Genomic DNA, 14,492 nt, shown 5'->3' with positions numbered 1-14,492 from the left:
CGGTGGTCCGAAGTGGTCCATGAATCTTCGACCCTCCAATCAGTCACAAACCAGCAAGATTTCTTGATGCCAGAGAGATGTTGATCGTGGCCTCCCACAGGGTATTACAATAGGTTGGCAGATGATGTGGCTGGTTTAGAACAGTAAATTGGGAGCCCATGAGGAAGTCCTCCAGAAGTTGACCGTTTCTGGTACCTCTTCTGTCTGGTGTAGTACTATGCCATGCTGGCGAACGACAGTTGACATCCGTGCCGATGATAATTTTTTGGTTAGGCAGTGTATCCAAAAGTCGTTGTAAGTAGTTTATTGCAAAGGTTATTTCTTATCCCGGTCGGCAGTATAGCGCCACCACGTAGAAGGTGCCTAGGGCTGTGATAAGGTGTGCGCAAGCGGCCCAGGTCATGCAGAATTGCGTGATCCTGGTGGCCGTAATGTTCTGATTTCTGATCAATATGGCCACCCACGGGGTATCCTCATCTGTCTGAATAATTTTGAAGTACAGTGGATAGCCCCTGACCAGCTTTTTATGTACATATGGCTCCCGGAGTAGTATAATGTCTGCATTTTCCTCCTCTGCTTTTACTCTGACCTGGTTGGCCACCGCTCTGGCCCACTGTGCATTTGTCTGGAAGATCTTTATCATTGTGGAATTAAAGTTTTTAATTCGTGTCCCCATAGTTAATTCTTCCTTGGTAGACACTCTTGGCTTTCAGACAGATCGGGCATTTCGGGTCTCTGATGGAGTGATTATGGTCTAGTTTCTGCAACTTATAGTTTGCGCATACAGGGTCTTGGTTCTTGTTTGGGCAAGCGTAGTCATGCCCCTTTTCAGAGCAGTGACCACATGTCTTGACGTCCTGTGTGCAAGTGTGAGAGGTGTGGCCGAACTTGCAGCTTTTGTAACACTTGGGAACAGCCACATGCTCCCTGAAGCGACAGGATCCCTAGTCTATGTAAATTCTTGATTGATTTCTTATTACTTGCCAGGCTTCCGGCACTAGTTCTACTATCCAGTTATTGCTGAAACCATCCCTTGATTTGGTGGCGTATTTAGGAGTTATTAATTGTTGCGATTTCCTTTCCGGATATATCCCCTGGAAATTTCTTTGATATATTTCCTCTGTAAGTTCTGCTGCAGTAATATCTTTGTTTACATCATAAATAACTATAGATGGCCCCCTACTTTTGGGTGGCTTCATGCTCAGTCCAAGGATTGCAATCTTTGGATTTTCCATTAATTCCCGTGCTTCTTCTTTGGTCTCTGTCTCTATGATTATACCCACACTTCTCATTTTCCTAATTCCCTTTACTCTTGTCTGCTTTAGGTCTTCTTTTAGGTTTGTTATTATTTTGGTTTTGATTTCATCACTAGTTTTTATTTCTTCCAGGTTTCTTGGTCTTAGGATGACCAAATTTGGCGTTGGTAGCAGCGTTTTTCTCTTATTCTTCTCTGTCCCCGCTGTATCAGTTGCAGTAGTTGTTATTGTAGTCCTCAGTGCATCTGAATAAGAGAGAGAATGCTGTGGCATTTGTTTTTCTCTCTCTTCTAAGTAGGCCTCCATCTTCACTTTCATCTTTTCATGCTCCACGTGTTCCTTGTTTAGGATTGGCTCCAGCTTGGTCATAAGGTGACAATCTGTCCCTTGAAGCTAGCTGAGACTCTACTACACTGGTCCTTCAACAGGTCTTCCAACGCAGTTCTGAGGATGAGCGACTTCTCTAGTACAGTACCCTCGGGCAGAGTCGGGTTTAGAGGGATGTCCAGTGGTCTGGTGTCTTCATTTGGCTGTTGTGAAGCACAGCCTTCGTGGCCCTCCTTCAGCTCACAATTTACCTGAACTGTGTACTCTTCTTGCTTAGTGCCAGCTTCAGCTTGGCTTTGTTTACCAAGCTGGTTCATATGTACATGGCTGTCACTGACGTGTCGCCTTCTACTGCCGTTATTTAATACTTGTGGTCGTGAAGTAACTGGATTAATGGAGATTACTTCTAGTTGTCATTAATATCGGAGATGTTATTTACCGGTGATTTTATCTGGGTGATATAATTTTTATTGTGAATTGGTTTTGAGGAGGAAGGTGTATTATGCTCGCTGGCTACTTTCATGATCTCGTGAAACCTCCCTGATTTTATCGACGTCTGGTCCTTTAGTGTACTTCCGTCCACAATGTTGTTGTTGTTGTATGGCACCCCATGCAGTATTTCATTGTTATTACTTTCCACTAAGTTCCCGTGAGGCGGATCCTTAGTTCGGAGTGTCCTGGAGGTCTGGCAGGTGTCTATTTCTGGCAATTCAAGAGATGTGACCAACTTTTGGGGCGGATTTGCAGCATTCCCCTAAAAAAGAACTCTGGGATTTTGCTGGAAGTTTATTTATATGTGCAATTTTGCTACAGGAATGACAAATAAGGTTATTGCACCCGGTGCATTTGATATGCGAGTTTGAATCGAGGTTTTTTTTCCGTTCTACATAGGTGACAGATACCAGTCCTGCTGTAACCACGTATACGCTTATTTGCACTTGACACTGTTTGGTTGTATATTTCAGTTTGGCTAAGAACGGAGACAATGATTATCAGTCAGCAGAGGGGTTGCAGAAGTTCCCTAGGGATGCGGATTATTTTGGAAGGACTGAGTGCAAGCAGGTGTATAGCTGGAGCCTCTTGGTCACGTCTAAAAGGCGCACATTGACAGGTAGGCAACGGCAAAGAGATAGGCAAAATACACGTGTCATCTGGTGGGCCTAGCAAGTCTAACTAAGAATACAATGAATGGAGACCGCCATTACATACTACAGTACAAATTGCTATCCGAAAATTAAGTCAAAAAATACTTAACGGCATCTTCGGATCCAACGTTGAAAATGTTCTCAGCGGGAAGGACGACCTTGAGTAATCACTCAGAGCTATACATATCACTAAACTAAATTGTTAAAACTAATTAATTTCAGTTAAATTTAAGAGTACAAATTAACACGCAACTACATAACTCACCACCTAGCGGCACTTTTTTCAATTGTTTAGAACAGTGAAAATTTCACCTTCATTCATTTTACTAATCCCTCTCAGAGCCTCATAAACCCCAAACAGGTCACCTCAGAGATGTCTGGTTGCGAAGCTCTGTAGCCCACATAATCAGAGTTTTTTTTTCTCATTTGATCACCCTTCTGCCGATCTTGCAATTCGAGTTGCCTGACTTTCAAGAAGCTCGATGTCTTTTTTCAGATGAGGTCTCTATACTCGAACACAGTATTTTAAATGTGGCCTTACAGTTGCCTTATACAATGGGATTACACTGCTCAGAAACCTTCATATTTGCCCATGTTGTAACTCACGGTTCTCATTCCTCCTCCTCCACTGTTTTTAATTCAACCCCACCAAGTGTATAATTTATTTGTGGGTCACTATTCCCCAAGTGTAAGACTTTGCATTTAGCACCATTAAAACATAGCTGCCACTTCTCTGACCATCTTTGAAGTCTGTTCAAGTCATCCTGAAGGAGTGCTGTTTGGCACTGATCATTAACGACTCTACAGATATTTGTCATCAGCAGATTTTGACATCGCATCTTTTATCCCTTTTTTTGATGTCATTTTTGAAAATTAGAAACAACAGTGGTCCAAGAACTGATCCTTGAGGCACCTCACTTCTGATGTTACACCAAGCTGAAGAATATCTATTAATCACAACCCTCTGCCTTTTACCTTGCAGCCACCCAGCAACCCATCCTAGAATCTTACCAGTATTCTAACCTGTTCATGCTTATACAGCAACCTCTCATGAGGGACTGAGTCAAATGCTTTTCTACAATCCAAATAAACTATGTCAAAATTATTCCCTAAATCCAGCTCATGTCAAAATAACGTACTAAGTTAGTTAAGCATGATTTATCCTTAACAAACCATGTTGTGTGTCCTTTAAAATGCCATACCTTTCTAAATATCCTTGGATTGCACTCTCAATCACTGTCTCTAAGATTTTCCTACCACTGAAGTCACTATAACCTGTAGTTATCAGCTTCACCTCTTAAAACCACTTTTATGTATTGGCAATACATTGGCACTTCTCCAGTCCAAAGGAATTGCCTCTAAGTCCAAAGATGACCTCATAATTAACCTCAGCGGTTCAGTACACTCCCTTGCACTCTCCCTCAAAACTACAGGGTACATGCCATCAGCTCCGTGAGCCTTGCCTTTATACTCAAAGGTTTTTCTAATAAACAGTCATCTGTAATTAGGACATCACTAATTTCATATGGCCCCAGCCTCACTCACACATCCTCTTCTCAGCATAGAGTCTTTTGTCAGTGAAGATAGATGCAAAGTTATCTGTTCAATTCATCTGCAACATCAGCTGGGTTGTCTAAGACTTTCTCACACCCAGTGCACAAGGGTCCAATCTAATTCACTCTTTTCTTCCTTGTATTGACATACTTGAAAAATTCCTTGTCCCTATTCATTACTCTCTTAGCCAGTGCTTTCTTATACGCAGCCTTGGCCTCCCTGACCTTATTTGTGGTTCTATTACAGATCAACATGTACCTGTTGTGGGCTTCAGTACTTTTCATCGCTCTGTAACTGTCCCATGTTATCTTTTTCTGCTGTATTTGACCAGCCAGCTCTGCAGTCATCCATTTCGGCATCCTCCTCCTACAATATTTTCTTAAAGGTATGTATGCATTCATGGCTTCTGTGATTTTTGCTTTAAAAAGTATTCCATAATTCAAATGTATTTGCAATCCCTCAGCAATCCTCCTGGTTCACAGATACCATATAGCACCTTCAAATTCCCCTCTTCTGAAGTTAAAACCCATGCTTTTATCTTTAACTGCTGCAACATCTTTTTTCATCTTCCAGCTGACAATTTCATGATCATTTCCTGACAATGGTTCTTCTACTCTTAAGCCCTGTGATGTCCTCTGAATCATTAGTAATGATGTCAATAAAATTCTCACCCCTAGTAGTTTCTTTAACCTGCTGGTACAAATAATAATGTAGTTTATTTTAAAAATTTTTTTCCCATTGTGAGTCTCCATCTCACTTATTCCAATCAATCTGAGGCAGATTAAAGTCGCCCATAATAAGATATTCTTGCTTGCCCATTTTATCTGCTTGTAAAGACTCGTTATATTCTTCAAAATCTTTTGGTCTGTAGATTATTCCCACTTTCATTATTCCTTTGCTTCTGACTAAGTCACACAGATTCTATGCTGGCAGACAACTTCAGACTCAGTAAAATCTCTTTTTGTGCTCTGGCTGCTTTTAATAAGAAGCATGGTCCTTCACCCTTTCTATCTTCACTATCTTTCCTAAATACAGTATACATACCATAGTGGAACTCAACATCCCCAGTTTCCAGGTGGCACCACGTTTCTGTTAGCCCTCTTATATCAGCATTAATTGTCCTAATCAGGAGTTCAAATTCAGCCATTTTATTGACAACACTACTGACATGTAAGATTTTGCATTTTGCTGAATTAAAGCATAGCTACCACTTTTCTGACCATCCCAGAAGTCTATCTTTGTCACTGTGAAGAAGCTCTGCTTGATGGTGATCATTAACTACTCTACTGATCTTTACATCATCTGCAAGTTTAGACATCACACCCTATATCCCTTCATAGATGTCATTTAAGATAATCAAAAACAACTGTGGTCCCAATACTGATCCTTGGGGAACCCTGCTACATTAACTCAATCTCAGGAATAATCATTTATCACAACCCCCTGCCTGGTCCCCTCAAGCCATTGTGCTATCCATCTAAGGATTTTTTCCTATGATTCCAGCCTGCTCCAACTTATAAAGTAACCACTCATGTGAGATTTCCCCTTAACAAACCCATGTGTCTGAAGTATAATTGCAGCCTTGTCTAGATGATCCTGTATTACTTCTTTTACCAGTGACTATTATTTTCCCTGCCAGAAAAGTTAATCTAGTGGTGTAATTATTTGTGTTTCCCTTTGATCTACCTTTATGAATTGGATATTCATTCGCACATCTCCAGTCTGCGGTAACCTCTGAATCTAAGGATGCTCTCATAATTATGGCAAAGGGTGTTCTTACTTTCTTTGCTGCCTCCCTTAATATAATTGGACAGATCCCATCCTCCCCAAGTGCCTTTCTTATGTTTAACTTCAATAATTTTTCTTCCACTTTCCTCTCAGTTATTACAAGATCATTCAGCTCTGTTAAAGGTTGATAAACTTCTCGCATCTCCTTCCCTAAAGGATTTCTTGCGATTTCTTGCAAAATACTCATTCACTCATTCAGTTTGTCAGTAATCTGTGCAGGGTCTTCAACAGTCAAACCATCGATATCAATTGTACCAATTTGATTTGATGAAGTATTAGTAGTAGTAATAGTAGTGGCATGTGATGCAAGAAAGCAAGTGTATGAGCTTATGCAGCATCAGCCAAAAAAAAAAAAAATCACACCATTCCCTCCAAATGCCTGTCCAGTTCCTCCTTAAATTTATTTAACCTATCAACTTCCACAACAACAGATGGAAGTTTGTTCTAGCAATTAACCACCCGCTGGCCAAAGGCAAATTTCCGCATATCTATTCTACATCTGTCTTTTCTTAATTTGAATTTATGCCCCCTTAGGTTCGTAATCTGAACAAGTGGAAGGATCCCATCAGAATTCAGCGTGCTCAACCCATTCAAAGCCTTATACACCTCAATCAGATCACCTCGCAGGTGCCTAGTCTCCAGCCACTGCAATTTGCAGAACTTAAGCCTCTCGTGGTAAGAGGATCCCTTCATTCCCCTCACCAATCTTGTTGCCCTTCTCTGTACACGCTCAAGCAAATCTACATCCTTCCTAAAATGAGGCCTCCAGACCTGTACGCAGTACTCAAGGTGTGGCCTGACCATTGCCTTATACAGAGGGACAATCACCTCCTTTTCCCTGCTAGCAAAATTCCTATATATTATTGACAAAACCCAATGACCTGCCCTGGCAGCCTGTCTGCATTGCTCAGAAAACTTCATATCTGACTGCACAATTACTCCCAGGTCTTTTTCATTTTCTACCACTTTAAGTGTAGTACCACACAGTTGGTACATTTCTCTGGGGTTACTTCTACTCATATGCAGTACGTTGCATTTGTCAAGGTTAAACTTCAGTTGCCACTTCTTAGCCCATCTGCTCAAATTATCTAGATCGTGTTGCAGTATCACAATGCCATTACTGTAACAACCCTGCCAACCTTTGTATCATCTGGAAACTTCGACACTAAGCCTGATATACCTTCATTAATGTCATTGATAAATATACAAAACAGAGGTTGATAAATATACAAAACAACAGAGGACCCAACACCGAACCCTGTGGGACTCCACTAATAACATTAGTCCACGAAGAGCAGCACCCATTGATTACCACCTTCTGTCTTCTCCCACTCAACCATCCTTTTATCCATTGTAGCAACTTACTTTTAATACCATTCTGCTCCAATTTTTATAGTAGTCTTCCATGTGCAACAGTGTCAAAAGCTGTTCTGAAATCAAAGTATATGATATCAAAATAATTTTTTGCATCCAGTTCCTTTATAACCACACCATAATATCCAATCAAATTTGTCAGACAAGACTTTCCCTTAACAAATCGATGCTGTGTCTGAATTATTGCTGCAGTCTTGTCTAGATGATCCTGCAATGCATCTTTAACCAGTGACTCCATTATTTTACCCGGAACAGAACTTAAACTAACTGGTCTGTAATTACTCTTGTTACCCTTCGATCTTCCTTTGTGAATTGGCGATACATTTGCACATCTCCAGTCCGTGGGGACCTCCCCTGAGTCCAAGGATGCTCTCATAATTATTACTAGTATTAGTAATGGCCGCATGGTGCAAGAAAGCCTATGACTTATGCTGCACCAGCCAAAAAAAAACAGAATAAAACAATGATAAAAAAAAAGACGTGAAGAAGTCTGATGTTTTGATTTGAAAACTTCACCAAAGATTTATTGTAATCTGCCTTCTTTTGCCTAACCTCCTCTGTGACTTAATTACAGACTAGTTTATATCTACCATAGGCTTCTCTGTGTTGCCCAATAATTTATATGCATCCCATGCATTTTTCTTCTCTGCCACTAGTCTCATCAGATCATCTGGCATCCATTTAGGCCTATATCTAGAAGAGTATTTCTTAGTTAGTGCGAAAATCCCAGTAGCTTCTATGATTAATTCCTTAAATGCTTCTCATTTAGAATTAGTTGATGGTAACATCATCAGTTGGTCTGTATAGGATTTAAAAACTGTCTGAGACCACTGTAGTCATCTTTACAAAAGAAAAAACCGTTTCCTTTATCCTTGATGGTACTTACATCTTTAAGTAAATCCCAAATCAATACACTGTGATCTTTGCCACTTAGATCTGCAAATTCCTAATGCATGGATAATTACTGCTGATAATCAGATCAAGTATTACCCCCTCTTGTTGCCTTTCTAACATGCTGCTGTAGAAAACATTTATCAAATAAATCCACAAAATCTTGCTGGTCTGTGAGTGACCAATCCACAAGTTTCAGTCAATATCTGGAAATTTAAAACCCCCCATTATAAGACATTCTCATTTAATGGCCAACTCTATTTCTCTGTACAGTTATTAGTTGTACTCATCAGTCTTTAGTCCTATAACACACTTCTACTCTCATTTTTGCTTTCCCAGTGCTTGTCATACCAAATTTACCCAACATTGTACTGGCCACCCAAGTTAACTGAATGCACTGCTTTAGATTTTGTTCTTCTTAACTAAGGACACACCTCCCCTCCCCTCCCCTCCCATCTATACATTGTACTCTCCATATTCAAATTCTGCATCCCTTATATCTGAGTGACATCATGTCTCTGATATCCTAACAGTGTCTTCATTTGACGTCTTGACCTGCACTCCAAATTCATCAAATTTATTTACTATGCTCCAACAGAGGTGTACATGCAAGTAGACTGGCACCTGTTCTTACTCTTAGTTACTGTAACACAGCCCATGTATTTACTTGTTCCACGATGACTCCCAGCAGTCCTTGAAATCCTCAGCACCTTGCTTTACAGGTTGCTGCTCATTCCAAAAGAAGCAGTGCAAGAATCACTTTCACCTCTGCCTGCAGCTGTTGTTTATATATTAGTCTGTGTATTGCCCAGCTGGCAGTTTTCCGATCCACCTAACATTGCTTCAATAGCATCAGCAAATACTCTTGCACCCTTTCTGCTTTAAGAGTATCCCATCCCTGTAGAAGCAGTCTCTCCTGTTAACAAGCTCAGACCATGCTGAGAAAACATCTAACCCCCCTCCCCTATGAGCCTTGCACAACCTCTCCAGGGGTGAATTGATTGACAAGGCTCTCATCATATACTTCCTCCTATTGTGTCTGGACAGAATTGCACTCCCTTTCAAATGTAACTCAACCCATGACTTTTTTTTTTTTTTTCCAACATTGCCTTGTATTTGGTAAGTCAGTCTGCAGATCTCCTACTCTTAATGCCATTGGTTCCAATGTGTACAAAAATATCACCCCTTTTGTGCCCTTAAAAGATGATATTTGCTGTCATCAGCTTTTGCCCCTTGAGGCATACATCTGGTCCTATTCTATTTTTACTTTTTGCACAATATATTTCCTGTTTTTTCTGACAATAGAGCTACTGACAACAACTAGCTCCCATGGGACCACTGCTTCCTGCCTTAGGGCTGCTGCTGCTGTTGTGTTGGCTGATGATCAAGTACAAGCTCTGGAATTGATATGGGCAGCTTAGAGCTTGATTCCCCCCCCCCATTTAAATCCTTTGAGGGCATCCACCCTATTCTTCAAGCTCTCATAAAGGTCCATAACAATGCTGATTTGGCACCTAATATCCTCACACTCTTTACCTTACATTGAGTACATACAAAACATCCCCCCCCCCTTGGTAATATCATGTCTCATTCCAAATAGATCCGCAAACATCAAACAAGCTGTACATTTCATGAGGCCATGAAATGTACAGCAGAGGACAACCGTTCCCTTCATTTCTCCCTAAAGCCACAGCACTGCTCTGACCCATGATTTTCGTTCAAATTAAATATAATTAAAATACTACACTAACAAATATACCTAATGCAGTAATAACTGTATACCGATTATGCTACTTCTCAGTTTAGAATGGTGTCACCTATGCATGGTGCAGCATAGGGCAACTCATTGTTGCCTCGCAGTTTGAGAGATCGATGGCTTTCATGAGACTCAGTGACTTTATTATTCATGTGCTATGAAAGAAGGATGTATAAGTCCCAGTAAACTGTGTTATTTACCGACAGGCTTAGAGCATTTCTTAGCTTATTTTTGAACATGTAGGTTGCATATAATGTAGTCCTTCATACTGTACAGTATACAAGGGAGCCTTCTTTTATATAGGGAGGCCTAAATGTTTTTATTGTGTAACTGTCCTGAAAAATTAAGTGCCAATAGCAAATATATGTTTTTACTTAACCTGAAAAAAGTTTTTCAGGCTAAGTTAAAAGCTGAGTTGGAGTTCTTTTGTAGATCTAAGTTCTGCTCCAGATTCATGCAAACTGTTTTGTTTGGTTTTAATGCTTCATCAGCTTTCCTAGCATGCTCAATGTCACTAGGGATATTTGATATCATATTCTCACAGTCAAACTATATCAACATCAGATTTATATATGATAGCAGGATTTGGTTCTCCTGATTTGTGTGGCTGAATGCATAGCTGATGGCAAATTTGGGTATTGTGTTATAGCTTTGATCAAAGTATTGTGTCCTCTAATGTTGTGCATGAAAAAATAATCAGTTATTTGGTTACCAGGTTCACTTCAAACCAAGAGATATTCTTGTGCATATGCTGTGCTTTCCAAATGGTGTAAAGCTTCCACAACTGAAAAAATCAGAAAGGTTTACACACTTTCACTGATTACACATATCTGAAACAATACACACATTAAATTTCTTTACTTCTAATAATATTTTCTAATTATTAGTAGCAGTAGTAGTTTTGATTACCACAAATTTTGTTTTTTGCCAAATTATTTCATCAGATCATATTTACATATAAAATGACTAGCCAAAATAGTTATCATTGGCTGGGAAAATTTAGCATTCACTTCACTTTTCACAAGTATTCAGTGTAATAACTTGGTGGGTAAGTAGCATATCATTTCATAAATCGGCTTGATCAATCACTTTAAATACCTTCAGAATTTTAATTACGGTGAAACCTCTCTGTAGCAGACACTACTGGGGTAGAAGAAAGTGTCCACTGTAGGTAGACCTCCGCTTTCCTGAGGTGTGTACATGTAGTCAATTTCAATAATTAGGAAAAATCAAATTCACTGTAACTGGTTACTTAGCACTTTTTTTTTTATTGCTTATCATTATACATTTGTGTTTCAATTAACTTTTAATAAATAATGCATAATTAATTTTTAATAATGTATTTTAATAATTTGTGTTATTTTATTACAAAACATTAAATTTTAGTAAAAAAATAATGTAAAATACCTTTGTTAAGAGTACTTCATTTTCATTGTGGATAATTAGATTGCTCAGTAGTTTTATTCCTAATTCATTGTTTTGCTTATATAGAATTCTTTTAATGTGTTTAGGTAATCTAATATCAGCACATTTTTTTTTCTTTTTCTTTTTTTGGGTATTTTGTTGTTCATCCTTTTCAGGTTCTTCATCTTCCATCACAAGGTCTTCATTGTTCATAAATTTACTTACAACATCCTCTAATTCACTTCAGTGTTTATGCTTTTCACCACTATATTACAGTCTACAGAAATAAATTCATCACTGCTTAGTGAGGATTTTCACTGAGCAGTGTTGAATCCTAGTGTTGTAGCAAGCCATTAAGTACAGATTCTGTATCTGCAAAGTCACACTAACACTCAAATCAAATCTTGCTTTGTGGAAGAAATTTTTAATTGTGGAGAGGCTTACTGCATTCCAGGTTATAGCTTGTAGTACATCTATACTTTTGCAAAGTTTTAAACAACTTTTTTCTTTATCAAGTTTTGAAATCAGATGTTTAAGAACTATTTGTCAATATTTCACCCTAAAGTTTGCATTTATTCCTTGATCAAGTGGTTGTTGTGATGTTGGGAGGAAAAAACACTGTTTCAACATTAGTCAGTTTAATGTGTGGGTGAGATTAAGGTGGTAGATGACTTTCATCAACCGTGAAATACCACCACTTTGCTTATTTGGAGGCTTGAAGTGGTGAAACCCATGTTTAGTCTCTAGAGCAAAGTTTCCAGCATCCCCCTCCCCCCATACTTCTCCTTCAACGGTACTAAGTACTATAGGTTTTGATGCCTTTCGTGTTTGGGGTTTTCATAAAAAAAAAAAAAAAAAAAAATGTAGCATTGTCAAGAAATATTTTCTGTAGATACTTCCATGGGACTATTCTTCTGAATTGTAATTCCCAATCTCCCTTCCAAGGCAATTTGAACATGTGCCGCAATCAGTCAATATCCTTTTACTGTCCAAATAACTTTTATATTCTGGAAAATCCAACTGGATCAGCCATTCTGTCATTATTTCCTGAGCTTATTGTTTTAGTTCCAATGTACATTGAGTTTTCTTAAATCCAAACCTTTAAAATACCTTGGTTTCATAGGTTTACATATTTTAACCCCTGGCATGGTGCCGTGAAGGGTATTGTATGGTCGTGGTACCTGTGTGTACCAGTGAACTGTACAATAAAGATAAAGATCTTATTTTACTAGTGCACATCATGCTTGTTCACAAAAGCACGGTGCCTCCGTAGCCAGGTGGGAAGGAGCAGCAGTGCATAGCACACGCTTCTTGATTAGACCGGGGTTTGAGCCCATCACCACCAAATACGGAGGCTGCGGAAAGGTCGGGGAATGACCACTGCATATCCCGGAGCAAAAAAGCCTTAGTTGCTAATGCTCCTAAAAAAAAAAAAAAACCAAAACCACAAAAGCACAGTTGCATTTTCCTTTGCCGCTTTACCTACAGCATGTTCCCCTTCTATGGCACATTGTTTTTTCTGGAACTGCATGGAAAAAATGACCTGTTTCATCAGCATTCAATATATTTTCTGGTGACCATGCAACAAGTATTTGATGACAGCTCTTTTTTTCAACTCGGAAACGGTTTCCAAATTGATATCAGTAGATTCCTCACAAATTGCTTTGAAGGAAATATTGTGATGTCTATGGAACTTACCTAACCAACCATTAAATGCTTTATAGTCAATTGTGCCAATTCTTTAGCAATTTCTAAAACTTTTGTTTGAATCATATACCCAAATATGGAATGTTTTGACTGCATTCCCAACTAAACCACTCAAATATCAGTTTATCCACCATAGCACTTTTGACGTGGTGGATAAATTGAAAGAATCTTACTTTGAAAGAATTTCTGAATTATTATAGTTGATAGTTATCCATCATTGCCAACTGTAGTAATAATAAGAGGTGAAAATGTACTGAAAATGACTTTGTATAATTTAAACAGATGTGGTGTTCTATTTAAATTTTATTTATAGTTATCAGAGTTCCGCGATTTTTTTTTTTTTTTTGTGTACAGATTACGAAGGTTTGTTAGAAAAGAAAAGCACTTAATTGAAAAAAGCAAATCAGTAGATGTTGGGGAGGCAGCGTCTGGTATGGTATCAATTCCAGAAAAAGATGAATGGGTAGATGTTGCAAAAGAAGTTACAGAGGATGACAGGGAATGTAAGTTCAAAAGTTTATCTTTCAAACAGTAGTTATTATTCCTAAAATTACTGTGCTGCTTTTAACTGTTTCTATTTTAAAGTCAGTTTTTTTATTTTTCATTCATAATAATAATGTGCTAACTGAAGTGAGCAATTGTTTTTTTTTTTTTAATCTATTTTTATTTTAAATTTATGGTAATTGTGGGGTTTTTACTTTTCTGATCAAGTAAGCATGTTAATTTTTTAAAATTCTGTGAATACTTCAAAATGATTTATTAAAAATCATATATATATATCTTTTTCCAGTCACATAGTTCCCTGAGGAGCTGTTGTGGCCACTAACAAATTCCTCCAACTGCATTGATTATGTGCTATACGAGTGGCATTGCCAAATATTATGCCTAAAAGTTCACTGATCCCATCCTTCCATCTAGGTGCAGGTCTTCCTTTAACAGCAGTGTTTGGAGTTGGTTTTGTTATGGTCTCTATGGCATCAGATAATATGGTGGTATGCCATTGCCTACCACATGGCTGCTTTAAAGGGGCTAGCTTTAATCGTAGGAAGAGTCCTCATGCATTTTACGAGATGCTCTTGAAGAGGAAAAGTGATTACAGCAGAGCTCCACTTAGTGCAGAAGGGGCTGATTACATCTGGTTTGCAGAGGTCGTCTATGTATATAAATGGACATATATTATTCATTAGATTCGCACAAGTAATTATTATATCTTCAGACAATGAATTTATTCATAAGGTGACGCTATTATCCCTCTTCTTCCTTCTTCGATGTCTAATTAATGTCCAATAT

General features: G+C 38.6%; 1 protein-coding gene across 1 annotated transcript in view; it reads left to right on the top strand.

Annotated features, from left to right (window-relative positions):
• LOC150086858 (uncharacterized) overlaps positions 1-14,492 on the top strand; it is a 195,536-nt gene that overhangs the window by 84,961 nt on the left and 96,083 nt on the right. The window contains exon 5 of the mRNA XM_090372301.1: positions 13,557-13,705. Coding sequence (XP_090228427.1) covers positions 13,557-13,705 — 149 coding nt within the window. The remainder of the gene's footprint in view (positions 1-13,556; positions 13,706-14,492) is intronic.

The sequence above is a fragment of the Mastigoproctus giganteus genome, chromosome 4, assembly GCF_048544385.1.
Source record: "Mastigoproctus giganteus isolate SK-2022 chromosome 4, ASM4854438v1, whole genome shotgun sequence".
Taxonomy (NCBI): domain Eukaryota; kingdom Metazoa; phylum Arthropoda; class Arachnida; order Uropygi; family Thelyphonidae; genus Mastigoproctus; species Mastigoproctus giganteus.
The sequence above is the reverse complement of the archived record's forward strand: the minus strand, read 5'-3'. Positions and strand labels throughout refer to the sequence as shown.